The 18,758-nt window shown below is 39.1% G+C and overlaps 1 protein-coding gene across 4 annotated transcripts; it reads left to right on the top strand.

Moving 5' to 3' along the window:
* The first annotated feature begins 1,145 nt into the window (after window positions 1-1,145).
* Window positions 1,146-16,355, top strand: pcf11 (PCF11 cleavage and polyadenylation factor subunit). Of its 4 annotated transcripts, none has more exons than XR_010332539.1 (16): window positions 1,146-1,513; window positions 3,822-3,947; window positions 4,480-4,662; window positions 4,833-5,015; window positions 5,360-6,357; window positions 6,906-7,089; window positions 8,829-9,465; window positions 9,539-11,205; window positions 11,582-11,684; window positions 11,929-12,033; window positions 12,226-12,340; window positions 12,562-12,745; window positions 12,960-13,115; window positions 13,482-13,644; window positions 13,744-15,161; window positions 15,273-15,437. XR_010332539.1 is itself a non-coding variant. In XM_064352138.1 (16 exons), exons 1-16 carry the CDS (start codon window positions 1,346-1,348, stop codon window positions 15,486-15,488), a joined length of 5,136 nt encoding a protein of 1,711 aa, XP_064208208.1. In that variant the 5' UTR covers window positions 1,146-1,345; the 3' UTR covers window positions 15,489-16,355. The 4 variants fall into 4 exon arrangements, 3 of the variants coding, with proteins under 3 accessions (XP_064208208.1, XP_064208207.1, XP_064208210.1); XM_064352138.1 differs by having other exon boundaries at window positions 8,829-9,447; window positions 13,482-13,574; window positions 15,126-15,161; window positions 15,273-16,355; XM_064352137.1 differs by having other exon boundaries at window positions 13,482-13,574; window positions 15,126-15,161; window positions 15,273-16,355.
* Window positions 16,356-18,758: the final 2,403 nt, after the last annotated feature.

Below are 18,758 nucleotides of genomic sequence, written 5' to 3'. Positions count from 1 at the left end.
AAAAAGTGTCCCACCCCGTAGCGGCCACTGTTTTTGCCCCAGGAGGCTGAAATTTGGCATGGACGTTGGTCATGACTGAAGGTAGAGCTGAGTAACTTTCAAGACCAATTAACCAAGAGGGGGCCTGGTGATAGGCGTGGCCTATCACAAAAAGGCACATAACTCCCAAATGGATTCACAGATTTGCACAAGATTTTGTGGAAAGATTGGTCATGAGCCAAATAAGAGGTCACATGTTTGTGTGAGGGTGTGTGCGTACAAGCATGCACACATGATGGATGCATGCGCGTGTGCGGTCGCAGCTATTGTGGATTCGCGCTTGGGGGGGGGGGGGGGGGGGAGTAAGAACAAAAAAGCAATATAACCCAGTTTGGGACTCTATTGTATCTGAAGTTGTATCACAATTCTGTGTTTACCTGAGGTCAAAAAAGTCTCAGCCTAAGGGCTGAAAGTCTGGACATTCTGATAGCAGATTCACGGGTCACACAGCATGGGAGAACCAGCCCTTTGAAATTGACTAACTTTTCCTGATGCTGGTGCTAGGTGCATGGTCCAATCAACACGAAATTGGGGCAATTCAATTCAGGTTTATTTGTAAAGCACTTTTTTTTTTTACAGAGAACAAGTGGGAGCCCATCCTCTACCTACCCGCCTGGTGTAAAGCACTGGGGAGGGGATAATGGCTTTACACTATCAACAGTATGCCAAGTTTAAAAAAGCGACCCAGCCCAAATGGGTCACCTATAGACAGTCAGACACTCACTGCGTAATATTAATAATTGAACATACATAACAAATTAACATTGAAATTGCAAGCAGAAACTGTATACACGTCATTGTATCCATCGAAAAAGAATTTAGCGTTGAAAATAACATGGGCATGGGTATAAAACCTGGAGAATGTGCAACCAATAGAGACGTGCTGACTACCACATTCGAAAATACGCGTGATAGTAGTTCCCTTGGCCGATTACAACGCATTAAACCCCCATTGGTAGAACGAGTCTAACGCTTTTTTTGACCAATGAGAGTCTCACATGCTGTGTACTTGATTCCAAAAAAATCGTCCGGATGAAATCAGGCAGAGAAATACAAACTAGCCAATCAAAATCTAGTGACGTAATTATGTATAAATAATTTCGTATGACGCTGGTTTGCTGAGCCTCGGCGGCCATCTTCTACAGCAGAAATTTCTGTGTAACGACTATAAGGAAGAGAAAGGGAAACGGTTTGACGTTATTTTGAGAAGACATAACGAAAAACCAAATGTTCGGAAGGACTGTTTCGTAATAAGTGGTTGGTTTAGTTTGATAGGTGTCGAATTTAAGTTCAAATAGACGGAAAGATGTCGGACGACGCGGCGAGGGAAGATGCTTGCAGAGAGTATCTGTCGTCCCTGGAAGATTTGACTTTCAACAGCAAACCTCACATCAACATGCTGACCATTCTTGCCGAGGAGAACCTGCACTTCGCCAAGGATATCGTCGCAATAATTGAAGCACAAATCGCCAAGGTTTTTATAACATAGAATTTTTAACTTCAGCCATTTTATTTCGACGTAGACGGGCTAACTAGCTACGCGTATTTAGAAAACAGCCTAGGCAATATGGCGACCTCATTGTGTAACTCGCGTTGCTTAGTCACTTCGCTGGATAGTTATGAGCTAGACGTTGACCACACGCTAAAATGCCATTACAGTTGGTATTAACTTAGGGGACAGACGTATTTGAAATTTTAACTTTAGATCGACATCTGTAGTTGGCGAATTAACGGTTGTACAGTTAGGCGTATTTTACTCCCATGTTCGCTAAGCGGGCTGAATATGCATTTCAACTGAAGTGTATTTCGACGACTAGACAAAGTTAACTGTCAGCCAGTTTAGATCGTAGTACCGCAACAATTATTTGTATGGGCTGCAGACGGTAAACGTTTGCAGTGAGATGATCAAACGGATGTCTTGCTTTTGCTAACTAATTTGTCTTATTTCGATTTTGTTTAACCTAGCTACCAAGTTGGCAGATGGCAACAATATGGCGACAAGTGTAACAGAATCAATAACTCGGCCATTTCTTGCTACTGGCTAAGTTGACAGCCTGTCGCACGTGTAGCAGGCCTCAATTTGTAAAATTAATTTCAAGTAACTGTTAACTTGGATATATAAATGTGACAGTTCGTTAGATAAAGGTTTCAGATCAGCCAGTTATCTAGAATGGTAAGCTGTCGCTACCAAGCTGTTTCTCTGCATTTTCAACCACAAAGTTTATTTCTGTAAAGTTGGCTAGCTAATGGTTAGCTAACGTAGCCAAGTCGGCGTTAGCTAGCAAGCTGGCTTGGCATAAAGGTTCTTTTGAGAACAACGGGAAAGGGTCTATTATTAATTTGTTTCAAAACATAATCTTAAAACAGATACACTTTAGATAAGCTAAAATACGAAGTCATTGTACGAATAGGAATTCAGGCGGCGTTTCCTGGTTGAAAATGCAGGGCAGCTAACTTGCCAAGTACGTTAACGTTGTGAGTATTGATGTCACTTATGCGCACGTTTTTGGTTGGTTTAATGTTTCAAAGGAAGTAATGAGGATTTTAGACTGCTGATTGCTCGTCGTAATCTGAATTTTTGGAATGTGAATGAATGGTATTTTAAATGTCACAATAAAAAATATGAAATACGGTTTTGTCTTTTTTTATTTCCCAGTGTAATTTATTGGTTCGAAACTATGGTAATTACTTCCTTTTCGATGTAACGTTAGTGGAGTGTATAATCTTGGTCCAACCAAACTGTTATAATCTGCTGGAAGTTATTGTCATTTGGGAAAGGGAACTTTATTACGATGCATTTAGCTCATGCGTATTTTTTCATGTGGAATTAACGGTAGCTGCTGTCTGGGCCTGAAAAAGTTAAATAAACCAATTTAATATTAATATAACTAACTGCCATAAATCTTATGACAGATCTGTATGTTTTTCAGTTTCATAAAAAAAGATTTCAGTAAGTCATGACGTTGAGATTTTGTTAAAATACAGATCTCTCTTTAATTGGGTTAAGGAGAATTTCCAAACAATAGTGAATTACTTTTTGTTTATGAAGGAAATTAACTGTGTGTCCTGGATCTTGGGTTTGATTTGCTTTGAGTCACATCTAATCAGAAGGTTGTCAAAAGTGTTTCCCCTCTTTTTTTTCCTATTTTTTCATTGAAGAATTTAAGGGTTGGTTTCATCTGTAAATATGGAACTACCATGTCTCATTACTAATAATAGTGCCTGCTGCTTTTTTCCACTTTTTGATGACACATTTTTCTTCATGGACTGTGGGAATACTGAATGAGGACATCTCGGGATGGATATGTTTTGTTGACCATGGATGACTCCACTTCAGCCGGCGGGCAGAATGTTGGCTTACTGTCATGGAAACCTAAAAAGATGCAACGTGATTAAAAAAGAAAAAAAACTTTCCACTTCTGCTGGAATGTATATACAATTCCAGTTTTTCCCCTGCAGTGCTGCAATAGCATATTGACTACTTTTCTTGTAGTGGATGTGACTCTTGGGGGCAAAATAATAAAGTTGGTTAGGCCTTGGTTAAAAAAATTAAATAAAGGGTGTGCAGTTAAAATCTGATGGCGGCTACAAAGCTACAAACTGACATTGAAAGAACTTTATTAATGGTGAACACTTGGTACTTTACAGCTGGGCTCTCATTTGTAAATTGTGTACTTTCCATGTGTTAAAATATGTAAATCAATGTTACTGATGCTATTTTTAAATTGTCGAATGTACATTTTTGCTTGACTTCTAAACTCTCAAGTTTTCTATCACTCTAGGCACCTCCAGCAGAGAAGCTTCCAGTTTTGTACTTAGTGGATTCCATAGTGAAGAATGTTGGGGGCGAATATCTTGACGTTTTCGCTAAAAACCTAGTCTCTTCGTTTATTTGTGTTTTTGAAAAGGTATATACTTCTGTCTCTCCTTGGTCTTTTCTTGAACATTGTCACTAAGCCATTCCTCTTGCATAGTACTTCCCTGTGATTATGATTAGCTTACCCTTTTGAGTTTGTTGCTTTGGATTTTGTATTTATGATCATAACTAATTGGGTCCATTTGTTGGGGCGGGTTAAACAGAGATCAAGATATTTATCTTTGCGTACATTTAAAGACAAAGCCAGCATGTCATTTTCAGGATTGAATGGAATGAAACTGCTCTCTAAAACTTATGAGTTGTGCGGTTTGTTGTAATTCATGGCTTATACATGCTCACTTTTAAGAACATGTGTTTGTTTGCCATAAGGAAGCATTTGAAACATACACAGATTTTGTCTGCACTTAAGTCCTATACTGGCATACTTTATGCCCAGTCTCAAGTCTTTTATTAAGCACAGAATTGATAGATTGCTCAACTTTTTAACATCAAATCTTTGTTTTGACTGCTAAAAGCAAGCATGGAAGTTGGACTTTGCACCAAGTTGTGTCTTTTCATTTTAGGTTGATGAGAACACTAGAAAAAGTCTATTCAAATTGCGATCCACCTGGGATGAGATTTTTCAGTTGAAGAAACTTTATGCGTTAGATGTCAAAGTGAATTCTGTAGATCCTGCATGGCCAATCAAACCACTGCCGCCAAATGTGAATGCCAGCATCCATGTGAACCCCAAATTTTTAAAACAAGTAAGTATGTTGGGAGTGTTTTTTTTTTTTAAATACCCTTTGTGACTAAAGAATACTCATGGTTCGGGGGAAATGGTTGCACAAGTTCAAACACACTATTCATAGGAGTATCTTGAAAAAGGTCGGGTATATTATTGTCCCAATAATTGATTTTTATTTTTTTCATGTAGACTGAGGAAGTAACAGCTCCAAGAGCCAAAACCCCACAACCTCTGAGCCACCCAGTGGTGAGTGAGAAGAATTTGACCCAGGAGCAAGTAATAAGGCAGCAGTTGCTTGCAAAGCAAAAGCAATTGCTTGAGCTACAGCAGAAGAAGATAGAGCTAGAACTTGAACAAACAAAAGCTCAACTGGTGAGTGTCGGCTTGTTCCCTCCCCCCCCACACACCAATCGGTTAAGGCTACAGCATACCATTGCAGTGAGTGTAGAGAAATTTATTTTTCGTTTTTATGTTCACTGAAGAAAAAAAAACAGGATATTGCCTATACTTTTGTTTCTTCCTGCTGACCCTTGTTTTTGTGACAGTATAATTCTGTGTCCATATTGTTACCTCTTCATGCCAAAACCCTCAGTATCCAATGGCAAATGTGGCATTATTTGCTTAATCTATATTTTGAAGCTTTGTCTAGTGTGTTTCTATGACAATATGAATCAACTTGAGCTTGAATGTGCAATGCATTGTCCTTTTTTTTAAAGGCTGCTAATCAGTTGGTTTCTACAACCAATCCATCCGTTATTCCTGCAAACCAACCTAGTATTGGGGTGAAAGTCAGTCCACTGACCACTACACAACCAATTAAACCCTATCTACCACCACCCTCTGACACCAAGGTTCCCACAAGAGACCCCCGCTTGATCAGAGGAAGTCAGGCCACTGGCTTTGTGAAGGAGCAAGTGCCAAATAAAAAGGACAGTCGTGGATTTGGAACTGCCGCACACCCGTCAGATAAGAAAGCAAATGTATCAACTGACAAGCAAAATAAACTAGAAAAGACAAAAATCCCTAAAAAGGAATTTTTATCTGAGGAAAAGCCTAAATCAAAATCTCCTTCCCCTTCGACAAAAGGGGTTCAAGGAAAAAATAAAACCCCTGAACTTGAAAATGTTAAAGCGACAGAGGTCAACAAGAGGGACCCGAGGTTACGAAAACATCTCCATGATAAGACTGATGTGAAAGAGGAAGATGTTAAAGAAAAGAAAAGGGGTTCTGACAAAAAAGAGAGGGATGACTCCACCAAAGCCTTGGAGCACAGATCATTAGGCACCAGAAGTAAACTTGCAAATGGTTCGGTTAACAAGCATGAACCTCTGGAGAAACTGGACTCCAAACCAACTAAAGGCAATGCAAGGAAAAGATCTCGCTCAAGGTCTCGTTCACCTGTGCTGCACTCTCCGAAAAGGAAAGACAGACGGTCTCCAAAGAGGAGAACCAGAAGCATTTCTTCATCTCCTCCAAAGTTTGGGAAGGGAAGGCAAGCCGTAGGCAAACACGCACACACAGAAGACTTTCCACAGCATGGTAATGCAAGGGAAGAAAGAAGCACTCTCAAAAAGAGCACAAGCGAACCAAGGAGGACCAAACGGTCACTGGAGGAAAGGCCTGTTGAAGCAAGAGAATCTCATTCACCGAGATTACCTTTAGAAACTAAAGAAAATGCCAAGAGGTGGCGAAGTGGATGGGAGGAAAACAAACGGTAAGTACCTGCATTGACCCTTGATGCATATTGACCTGAGTGAACTTATTGCTTCCAAATTGTGCTGTTTATGCTATGGCTTGGGTAAATACTAGATTCTGATTGGTTCAGTGGGTGTTCACACTATCTATTGTTTTTAATGGGGGAAAAGGTGTAACGTGTGACCATGAAGTAGTTCTAGTGAAATTGCCATTACTCACAGTTAAAAATTACTACACAAGCCTAATCAACATGTTACTCAATTTCAACAATCTATTTACAACAGGAAATAATGGCAAAAAAGTAGAATATACCAGTCAAGATTATGCTATTGTATGGAAATGGTTTTTTACTCTTTCTCTGTTTCTTGCTCTTTTTCTGCTACTCTGTAAAGCGTCTTTGTGGAAGTTCTCTGTAAAAAGCACAGTACAGTTAAAATTGATTTGATATCTTTCCATATTTGGTGGAAAATAGAATGGTGAGCTTCCTTCAACATCTGTCATTGCATGCAAGAATATTTAATGTACTGTTAAATGTCTAATCACTTCATGTTTTGTGCTCCCCCAAAGCCTGAAACAGCCTGAAGAGAGCCTTCCACATGGAAAATCAGGACAAAGACACAAAGCATCTTGGTCAAGCAGTCCGAGAGTTACCACACCTCGCACACCAAAACAGCATCGCCTCAGCGTCGATGCCAACCTGCAAATACCAGAAGTGCTTAACTCTGCAAGTAAACATGACCTTCTGAAAAAGGTACTCAATGTGTGGTGCTGTATTGTGAAGTTGCTTGATTCTGTGTGATGGTCATTTTCCTAATAGTTAATTTTTTGTTTGTGTTCATGATAGACAGGGTGAAGAAAGTCTATTCACTTAAAATGAAGTAATACAAAAAAAGATACTCATGGAAGTAGGTTGTTTTGTAACTAAGTGACTAAATTCCTCACACTATATTAATTTTGTGAGTTTATTCCTCATTGAATTATAGTGTTCATTGAAATTGAGTAGTAACAAATTTGAGTAGTAAAAATTGTTCATAAACTGCATTCGGGTAGTTTTCTGTGCAGTCAGAGCTCTGAATAAGGAGGATAGTCTAAAAAATATAACGGAACTATGGTTTACTAAAAATAAAGATTAATAATTTTGTTGAGCTCCAGAACTCAACCTTTCCAGAATAAAACTCCCAACATGGCCTGCTCCAGTTTTATGAACTAGATAAAAGGCAAGTCTGACCTGTCGTTTTGTTGCCCAAGTTAGCAGGAGGAAGTGGGAATTTTAGAAGGAACCTCGGTTTAATGTCTTATTTGAAAGAAGTGAGATGGGAAGATGCACAGATTTTCCGGAGTGCTCAGACTTGTTTTCTGATCTGTTTTTAGTGACCACAAATCAGTGATGTGATATTAGCTAGTGCTTCATTGCAGTTTTTACTTCCATCATGAATGTATTTTAATTCTTTCATCACTGTCTAATTTGGGTTTCTTGAAGTGATGGTTCACTTTCTTTGGTTTTTAAATACTATTTCAGTTTTAGTGTATGTTCTTTGATTGGCCAGGCAGTTCTTGAGTGAATTATACTAGTGGTGTTTACAGAAGTTCTGTAGGTTTTTGAATGGCTTGATATCAAGGCATTTGGTGTTTGTGGTCTATCACAAGAAAACACACTCAAAGTATTAAGTAGTGGTAGTACCATGACATTATATGTCCAGAGGTTGTAAGTTTGTGTATTAATGACAAACTGTTATATATGTTGGTAATTGTGAATAAATGCTATAAAATGAGGGTTCATGTGTTACAAACTTGCTGTTAAAACTGCTGTTTGTTTGAAATGTATATTCTTGGACTGCAAACCCCTGAATTGCCCTAAACCTGAAATTTTAAACCCGGCAGATCATGAGAAGCTTTTCTAAAATCTGGAATATCCTTTATTTCACATTAAAAAACCTGGACTTATCATAAACATACACTAAAACTGAAATTATATTTGAAAAACTCAGTGAACTAATCCTTTCAGTTTGAACCGAAGGAACTTATTCAGCTTCCATTTTATTCCAGCAGATGGGGCTGTAATATGTCATATTTTCTCCTCCATACCTTGAAACTTTGTAAAATTGTGCAAAAATTTTCAGGTGGTTTATGTTAAGAGAATTTAATAGATGTGCTTGAAACTTCAGCCTTCGTTTGAACATGCACATTTAAGCAATTAAAAAATTTTCATATCTTACCTTTTAAATGAGAATTCTAAATATTCTCTTCATTTAAAGTTGTCTGTTTTATCAGTATTCACGAAGGAGAGCCTAATAACCATGAATAAAATACCTAGGATTAAAATGGAAAAAAAAAAAAAAATCAGTAACATTTCATGGTTAAGAGTGAGTGAATGCCAATTTATTATTGACATAGGTCTTCAATACAGTACGATACAGTTCCATACAAATCCATAAAATATTATGATGCATATGTCTTGATTTTTTAAATTTATTATTATTTTCTATATAGGCTAGCAAAAGACTTGCTGATGGTGAAATATCCCACGATGACTTCCTTGGTGTGGCCCATCAAATCAAGCAGCTTTTTCAGTACCAAGAGGAAAAGCAAAGATCTGACTCTTGGGAAGGAAGTGAAGACGGACAGCCTGTGAGCAAAAAGAAGCCCTTGCTGGCCACACCCCCATCGCAGCAGGGGAATCTGTCCGATGCTGAAATTACTTACTATGAGCATAAAGCTAAGTTGAGAAGAACCCAGGTCCAGCGTCAAGGTAATGATGTTTGGGATGCAGACGACAGCTTCTCGAGTGAGGAGGCGGTTGTGAGAGAAATTGAGTTCCCCAAAGGACACCCCGGAACAAGGACTGGGGATAGCCACTTTAGAAAACATGATGAGGGTACTGAAGGACCTGTGTGTACCTCCCCTATAAAGAGTAACAGGCCAGAAGGACCTAAGCGTTCCCAAGAAAATAAAGTCATGTTTGAAGAGCATGCTACTTTAGATGTTAATAAAGATTTGCCTAGTAATAAAAGGGGAGTTCTCAGGCTGAAAGGACAGCCTGGACAGGATTACAGGAAGAGAGGTGATCCTCGTGAATATAGTGATGAAAGACTAAAGGTTAAGATGGAAGGCAAGTGCAAAGTTCAAGGTTCGTAGATGAAATACCAGCTTTATTAAAGTGGCTTAATTGCTGATGATGTCATTCAATATCTTTCCAACAGGTGGAAGAGATAATCACTCGCCATACAGTGAGAGACTGCAACTTCAGAGGCCACCACATGAGGAAACTGATCAAGGAAAAAGTAGCTTGGAATCACAGAAGAGATATGGAGGAGTAAATGAAGCCATAAAGCTTGAAGATTCTGCAAACCAGCCATGTTCAAGGCACGATGAGCTTAGAAAAAATGATAGACCTTCAAATTCTGGTTTGTTGTACAAAAACTCCCCAAGTCCTGTCAATTTTGAGAGCCTTGCTGGAAAATCACCTGTAAGAGGCTTTGACAGTTCATCCTGCTTAGATGTAGATAGCCACCCAATGACTGTACGGGAACCCAGCCCTAGTCAGAGATTTGACATTCCCTCCAGCTGTGAGCATCCCATTACGGGATCTGAGGGTGATGTTCCACTAAGTGTGGAGGTCCCTCCTAGACATGATATTCCATCAGGACCAGGCAGAAGTGGACAGCCAAGCCAGATGCTGTGTGAAGCTTCCGGACAGACACCGCCTCATTCTTCAGAAGGTCCCCTTTCACAGTCTGGCTTATCAAGATATGATGGTGGAAAACACCCACAGAGGTTTGATGGGCCTCAAGGTCCAAAGCCTATGATTTTTGATGGCCCGAGTCATATGGGCCAGCCGAGGATGGACGGACCGTCAAGATCTCATGTACCAGGCAGGTTTGATGTGAATCCCGGACCAGGACGATTTGATGGGCCGTCTGGGCCTCATAACACTTCAAGGTTTGATGGACAACATACGCCGGGCCAAAGTAGATTTGATGGGCCTCAAGGGCCTGGAAGATTCAATGGCCCACATTTACACAAGGGTCCAGAGAGGTTTGATGGTCCTAGTAGATATGACAGTCCATCTATGCAACCTGGTCCTGCAAGATTCAGTGAACCACAGGGTCTTGGAAGATTTGATGGATCACACATTCAACAAGGTACAAGCAGATTTGATGGACCAGCCGGACAGCAGCCTCCAGGCAGGTTTGACAGCCAAGGTCCAATCCGATTTGATGGGTCGCAGATGCAGCCTAATAGATTTGAAGGGCCAATGAGATATGATAATCCCCAAATGCCACAAGGTCTTGCAAGATTTGAAACGCCAGTGCGGTTTGGTGGCCCACAGGTTCAAGGACAAGGGCCTGTTCGATACGATGGGCCTCAACCTGGACCAGTGAGGTTTGATGCGTCTATTAATCAGCCTGGTACTATGCGATTTGAAAACTCTCAAGGACAACTGGGACCTATGAGATTTGATGGGCAAGGTATGTCACGATTTGACTGTCCACCCGGTCAGCAACCACCTCCCAGGTTCTGTGGCCCACAAAGTTTGCAAAACCAAATGCGACCACAAGGCCCGCCTATGTTTGAGACACCACAGGGTCCGGGACCTCTGACTAATCCTGTCAGCCAGCAGCCAGCAAATTTCAACATGCCCAGGTTTTCTGAACCATTAAACATGTTCAGCAGTGCACCACAGCCTTTTCAAGGACAACAAAATATGTCTCAAGGAGCAAATTTCAGTGTCTCAGCTGTTCCTGGACCTTCTGCTTTCTCTAATACATATGTCAGGCCTGTTGGATCTTTTTACAACCCTGGTGCTCCGGTTGTCTCTGTTGGAAGTTTGAATCCTTCACTTCCGGTGGGAAATGTTCCTCAGTCTGTAAGTGCCACACCCATGTGTACTACGTTTTAAAATTTTTGTTTTAATCAAAGTAGATTTTGTTTGTGTTTGATGTGAGAAATGCTCAACTATTTGAAAGTATAAATGAAATATCAAAACAATCTTTCCTTTTTTGTTCATTTGCACCCTGGGAGAATATGCCAGTATTTCAGTAGTCTCAACGCAGTAGTAATGCTTTGAACTACAATTAAGCATTTTGCATGTTTCAGGAGATTTGTGAAAGATTAATGTGAAAACTTCTCTGATACACAGAATGATTCCTGATTTGGAACTTTGTTATGAAGTGCCTAGCATTGTACAGTGACTGTGGGTACAATCAGAGGGAGTAATGTTAATTTTTTTATTATTATTTCAGATTAATATGCTGTCTGGTCTTGGAAAAACGCAATTGTCAGCTCCTTACAGCCAAGGACAGCCCTTCATACCAACACAGAACACTGTGCCTTTCAACCAAGCAGGTGAGGTATTTTTATTGATAACTAAATTATCACTGTTATCGGAATTTATGTGCCAGTTTGTTGGCGGAAAAACAGATTATAAATGTAAATTCCGAAAAAGTCAAGGATCTGTGTGTAATTGTTGACGTGTTGCTTTCTTAATTTTTTTTGCATGTTTGAGGTATCAGATGTGTCCTGTGAATTTTATTTATTTATTTGCTGATGTCAAGGCCTTTGTGTGGTCATTTTAATCTCTGTTTCTTAGGTCCACAAGAAAGTCATTTTGGACAGGTTGATGTTAACGACCTGTTATCAAAGCTGATCTCTACAGGAATAATAAAACCACCCCAGACAGACACAGCTCCAAACGGTAAGCTCATAAATATTCTAATGTGTTTGTATTCACTGTATAATGTTGAACATAATTCAGGATGTTTTTAAAGATGAACTGACTAGTGTTAACTTTCCTTCATTTCTCATGTTTGCAATTAAGGGAAGTGTTTCATAGGGTTTAGCCCAATAATCTTTTCTAGATGTTTTGAATTTGACTTGTATATTTCAGAGTCAACTGCACCCACTCCAGTGCAGCCACCAGCTGAAGAGGAGGAGGAAGAGGAGCAAGAAGATGATCATGATATCCCTGATCTCACTGGCTTTGTTATTGAAGACATGAAACAGTGCGCACTGCTTTTATTTCAAAATTATAACGTTGCAGGCTACTGCAGTAATATTGAAGTCCAACTTTGTCTTAACCATAACTTTTTGGTGAAAGTCACTGTTACCAGATTTATCATTCTCAGATAGTACTAGTTTCCTGTTAAATGATCTGTTGTGGAACTTGATGTGCATACGATTTGGTGGGTCTTGAATTTTTTTTTTTTTGTATTTTGTTTAACAGGAGATATGAGAGTGTTATCACTAAACTGTACACTGGAATACAGTGTTACTCTTGTGGAATGCGTTTCACTGCTTCACAAACGGATGTATACGCTGATCACTTGGATTGGCATTATAGACAAAACAGATCAGAGAAGGACATCAGCAAAAAGGTCACGCACAGAAGGTGGTACTACAGCCTTACGGTAAGACAGATTATCGAATCCTTTTTGCTACGTTTTTTTTTTGTATTTGCAATCTTTGGTAAATTCTCAAAGTGTAACATAATGGCTTTCCTTTGAAACTGAATGTTATTTAAAAAGACTTTTCATATTGACCCATGTCAACCCATGAGTAGAAGGGGTGTTAGACAGGTCTTTGGTTCATGTGAAAATTTAACATTAACATGATCGATTGCAGGACTGGATTGAATTTGAGGAAATTGCTGACCTTGAGGAGAGGGCAAAGAGTCAGTTTTTTGAGAAAGTCCACGAGGAGGTGGTGCAGAAAACTCAGGAAGCTGCGAAAGAGAAAGAATTCCAAAGTGTCAAAGCAGCTCCAGCTGTTGTCGCTGAGGTAAGTTCATGTTAAGATGATTACTGCATTTTTAACTCTCAGTGCTGTAGAGCCATTTGTCACTGTTAAGCCCTGCCCAGCAATGCCACACGGCTTTTGTGATCATGTGAGCTTGCAACATGAATCTTAAATCTCAAAAATCTCATTTCAAATTCAGATTTCCTCTTGTGGACATGTTTGTACTCATGAATGTCAATTAGCTGCTGATTGAAAGGACAAAACAAAAACACTGTAACCTTCCAGGGCTGGATATTGGCACTTCAAACTGGATGGATGGATACAATAAGATTATAAGATAGTACCTTTGTAAGGATGAAGCTTCCTAAAGATTCGGTTGTTCTGATTTTGTTTCTGTCTCTATTTCAGTCCTGTGAAATCTGTCAGGAGCAGTTTGAGATGTACTGGGAAGAGGAGGAGGAAGAGTGGCACCTGAAAAATGCAATCCGTGTTGAAGGGAAGGTATGGAAGACCTGCGCCTTTGGGATTTTAATTTTCCAGTTTTAGAGGGAAAAGTCGTGTTTTCCATTTGGTTTGATCCCCCTCTCCCCTGTCCCTCAGGGATACAACTCAATTGGCTATAAAAGCAGAGATGGACTCTATCAGTGTTTTTTGCTGTGTGTTAAAATAGTTCTGACACTGTGACAGTGATGTGTGATGACACTTAATGATGATCCATGTTCCATTTGGCCTTGTTCTATACAGAGTTTTAGAAAGTTGTCAGCAAGTATCCACATTCTAGACATATACAACATTTTAAATATGTTGTATATGTGTTTGGGTCCATCCAAACTCATATACTGTACGTATTGTATTCACATTAGCATTCACATTAACCCCCCGCCCAATTTAAACTTGATAGTTTCCAGTCATTAGCATGTTCACTAGGGAGTGAATCCTGTTAAGGCATACTGTGCAGGATTCTTACCTTGAAAATATTATAAATTAACCATGCCAAGGCATATCTATGATGCACTGGCAATCTCTGTCTTTACGTGATTTCGCCAAATGTGTGCACCTTCACCTGTATTTCTTATTCTAAAATGTGTTTGGGATGTTTCTGGGTGTGGGACTGTTTTATGTGTGGGGAATGGTGGGTGTGGCTGCAGAGCTAGCTAGCGAAGCAGTCCAGATACAGCGAAGCCAAAAGACAAGCAGACTGGGCTCATTCAAGAACTAGAATTGACCTTGGAATTGTTTTTCCTTGGTGGTGCCAGCTGAAGTTCACCAAGGGGATTAAAAGCAATATGGAGTTGGTTTGTTTTCTGTTGGACCTGTAAGTAATGTTATCGGCAGTGTGAAGCTGGCGTGGACTTTCGCAAGGGTCTGAATTTAAAATTGTGTTCAACATAATGGAATTAATTAAGCTGTAATCAAATCTGTCTTGTTACTGACGCTCACGGTCGCTCATTTTAGGGTATTAATGTTACTTATAGCGTAAGTAGGGTTGAAGACAAAGGAGGAGACTTTGATTGTAAACACAGGCTCAGAAATCCTGAATAGTATGCCTTTAAGCTTTTGTTTCATAATACGTATTTATTTGGAGTCAAAAGTGACATTAAGTTTATTTCTATGGTATTTGGGCATAGAATGGTCATAATTATGCACTATGTGCTTTATATTTTGTATAAATCTCAGCCTGGCCTAATTTAAAGCTAGCTTACTAGTGGCAGGTTATCTAGTCAGGTTTCTTAGTGCGTTTAGTCACCATAGTTCCTATACATCAGGTGAAAGATAGCCAACTGTTAGCTAAGGCTAAGTGGTTTTAAAAAAAAAATCAGTTAAAAGATAATAAAACAATTTTTTCTAATGCCACAGTTGCGAATATGACAAGCTCCTGTCCTGTTCATATACTGTCGACTGCATGGTACATAAATGTCTACTCTGTGACTTTATTTTTATGAGTAAAACATGTGAATAACAGGAAACTAGAATAAAAAAGAAAAAGTTTGCTGTGGCTACTGCATCATGGTCACTGTGTATTAATCTTCTTCCCCCCCCTCTTATTTCTAGACATATCACCCGTCGTGTTACGAGGACTACAAAAATGTAAGCTAGCAGCTCCCGTTAATCAGTTTCACATGATGTCTCATTTTTCTCATGATATTTACCAGTGCTTTAATCTGGCTTCTTATATCCCTCACTTTTTTCTTTTCCAAGACGTCTTCATTCGTGGACTGCACTCCGTCCCCCAGCAAAGCTCCTGTGGAAAACCCTTTAAATTTGTTTATCAAACAAGAGAATGATGACCAGTCCACCTGTTCCAGTATTAAACAAGAGACAGACACGCAGAGCGGCTCTGCCGAAGAAAACATAGAAGATAAAGTTCAGGTTCATTCAGAGGCTGAAAAACAAGTCAGTGCAATTATTTTTTAAAAAAGGATGCTGCTTTTTCTCTCCCCCACTTTTTTTATTGGTGAGACAGTACTGTAATTTCATTTTGTAAAGAAGAGAGATATTTTTTATATTGATAAGCTCTGAGGCCGGGCCCTCAGCTATGCATACATTAAATACATTTTTGTATTTGGTATTGCCTGTGAAATTCAGGTGTTTTTGCTGTGTGAATGCTCCTTGAAAATGTACCTTGGGAAAAAATGTATGTATAAAATTTAATTTATATAAATAAAGCTATTTTTGCTATTCTTTGTGTAATGCTGGTAAAGGGTATTCTACTAGCATCCCTGATGCAAGCATTGTTTTCCTGACAGAAAATATTTGTAAAAAATTGCATTTGGGTTTTTTTCAAGAAGGCTTAAGGTTGGGCTAACTAATAGGACAAAACATATAAAAATGAATAGCATTTATTTTCTGTTATACGACTTGAGAGGAAGATTTTTCTTTTTGGGTAGCGGTGTACAAAAGGTAAGGTGTGACCTAAACATTTTTTTTTTTTTAAATAAAATTTGAAGTGTAAATAATACAGATTCTTTAACAAGTTGGGTCTCCCTGAGTTTTTTGGATTCCTCTGCGGTACAGGTTTTTATAATTGCGGTGTGTTCATTTAAATTCTAAACATTTTCAGGGTTGTTTTTTTTTCCTCCTTCCAGAGGGTTGATGAAAAAAAGCAGATCTGCTTGATAATACTGGATTCAATAAAATATATATAAAAATTAGTTTGACTCTGTGTGAAATGTAATGTGGTGTGTTTTTTCTGGCCCCGTACATGCTCCGCTCGTTTTTCCATTGATTTGATTTTGTCTTAATGGTTCTAATGATAAATAAAAAAAATAACATTTAAACTTACATATTTTGTGTCTGTGTTATTTCTTAGTATGTATGTAAAATTATAGAAAAATTGTTTCCAGTATGGAAACTTTGCCCTACGTGAAGTTTGATGCTGTTTACTTGTAATAAATGTTAGGAAATTACCTTGTTTTTGAGTGTAGGCAGTATATTTTCAGTGAGGTGCAATCACTTTTCTGTTTGAAATGTTCATTAAGCCACTAGTTACAGTACAGTGCCATGAAACATTTTTTTTTTTTAATTACCAAAATCTTAGAGTACAGCAACAACTCATCCTGGAAGTCTTAAAAGATAAGAACATTCAAAGAACTGTAGGCCTCTCTAGCCTCAGCAAGGTCAGTGTTCATCACTCCACATTAAGAAAGACTGGGAAAAAATAGGATTCATAGGAGAATAGCAAGGCAAAAACCACTGTTAATGAAGAGAAACATTCATACTTGTCTCACATATGAAAAACACCTAAATGATCCCCAAGCCTTTTGGGATAATGTTCAATAGATTAGCCAAAAGCGTCTCGAAGCTCAGTGTTCAAAGCTGTCCCACATCTGGCTGGCCTTCAAAGACTAGCCAGTTTATTTAGGATAGGCAGATCGGGACCAGAGTTGTTCGTTGGTCGGCAGCTTTAATTACCATTACCTATTCCCCACTCACTTCTCATGTCCTATTTCCTGTAATGGTCTGACACTAGACCAGGTCGTAACATTGCCTGGGGAAGTTAATCATTTCAAGCATCCGTTCATCCTCTGATTACAATGCTGGATTATAATGGACTACTTATAGTATTGACTTCCACATTAAGTGAAACTGCATTACTGCTGGTCAGCACTTGACTTAAACTTCTCATTAATTATGTACACTCTAGTGTCACAGATGCAAGTTAGACAGGTTTAGTTTTGTTTTTGTGATTTTTAAGGTGATTTGTGTTTTCTTATTGTGGATTAGTGCCTGGCAGGCTTGTAGGCCAACAAAGCTAGCTAAATAGACCTGTATCTGACATTGTTATAACCGATTAAATGTCCATAAACGTAACCCTCTTTACTATTTGAAATTCTTAACTCCAAAGCCTAATTTATCCACTGGAGGAAAATAATGGATGTTACTCTTCAAATCTTGTGTAAGTAATAATGTCTGGGAGATTCACTTCAAAATACTGCATGGTATTTACCCTTTAAACTCACTAATCTCATAGTACAGTGACGTAGAGAATGTATGTTCTTTTTGCAAATAAAATGAAACTATCAACCATGTACACTGCCCTAAGGTCCCAAATTTTCTGGAATAGCATAGCATCTCATATATTTATCTTCTAAATAAAAATCATACCTTCACTTGAAAAGATGTGACATTTTAAGGGTGAATGTGAAACAAGTATTGACTGTAATTAATTTAATAATTGTAGGAAAATTTCACATCCATGAACAGAAATCATCTAATTCTACCCCAAATGTACTCCTTTTTTTAATTGAGGTTGATAATCTCTAAAGGTAATGAAAAACAAGACTTTACTAAGTTGCCTAATTGATTTCTTTAAAGAAACCCCTCGTACTGAATGTTAATATACGTACTCTGAACAAAACAAATATAAATGCAACACTTATCAATATCAAAGATTTTATTGAGGTAATAAACGTAAATCAGTCAACTGAAATAGATTCATTAAGCACTTTATATTGATTTCATGTGATTGGGGATACAAATATGCATTTGTTAGTCACAGATTCCCCAAAAAAGATATCATGAAATGAACAGAATACCGATCAGTATCTTGTGTGACCACCATTTGCCTCATGCAAGGCAACACATCTCCTTTGCATTGAATTGATCAAATTGTTGATTGTAGCCTGTGGAATATTGTCCCACTTCTCTTCAATAGCTGTATGAAGTTGTTGGATATTCGTGGGAACTGGAACACGCTATCGTATGCGCCGGTCCAGAGCATCCCAAACATGCTCAATGGCTGACATGTCTGGTGAGTATGCAGGCCATGGAAGAACTGGGAGAACATGGAAGAAGTGGCCATCGAAAGTGAGCTCTTGCCCACTCACGTCGATTGTGACGCTGAACTGCAGACAAATCAAGACACCGGTGAGGACATCGAGAACGCAGATGAGCTTCCCGGAGGCGATTTCTATCAGTTTGTGCAGAAATTCTACGGTTGTGTAAACCAACTGTTTCATCAACTGTTCATGTGGCTGGCCTCAGATGATCCCGCAGGTGAAGAAGTCGGATGTGGCGGTCCTGGGCTGGCGTGGTTATGTCAGGAGGTAGCCTGACAGCTGTGCTGGATTCACTGGGGGATTGATTATTGGAGTCTGGGTGCACATGCAGATCGGGGTGTAAGCCGATTCGCCGGTCGCGGGAGTTGGGGGCGTAGCGCAGCTGTTTTGTGTTTGTCCTAACAAG

Source organism: Anguilla rostrata, chromosome 9 (genome assembly GCF_018555375.3).
Source record: "Anguilla rostrata isolate EN2019 chromosome 9, ASM1855537v3, whole genome shotgun sequence".
Lineage (NCBI taxonomy): Eukaryota > Metazoa > Chordata > Actinopteri > Anguilliformes > Anguillidae > Anguilla > Anguilla rostrata.
Note: the sequence above shows the minus strand (reverse complement) of the source record. Positions and strands in the feature narration are given on the sequence as shown.

Bases quoted from the DNA above. Each gene is read 5' to 3' on its own strand.
- pcf11 (XM_064352137.1), top strand. From the start codon at position 1,346: ATGTCGGACGACGCGGCGAGGGAAGATGCTTGCAGAGAGTATCTGTCG. The intron at 6,358-6,905 runs GTAAGTACCTGC...GCTCCCCCAAAG, and splicing joins GGATGGGAGGAAAACAAACG to CCTGAAACAGCCTGAAGAGA. The intron at 12,034-12,225 runs GTAAGCTCATAA...TGTATATTTCAG, and splicing joins GACAGACACAGCTCCAAACG to AGTCAACTGCACCCACTCCA.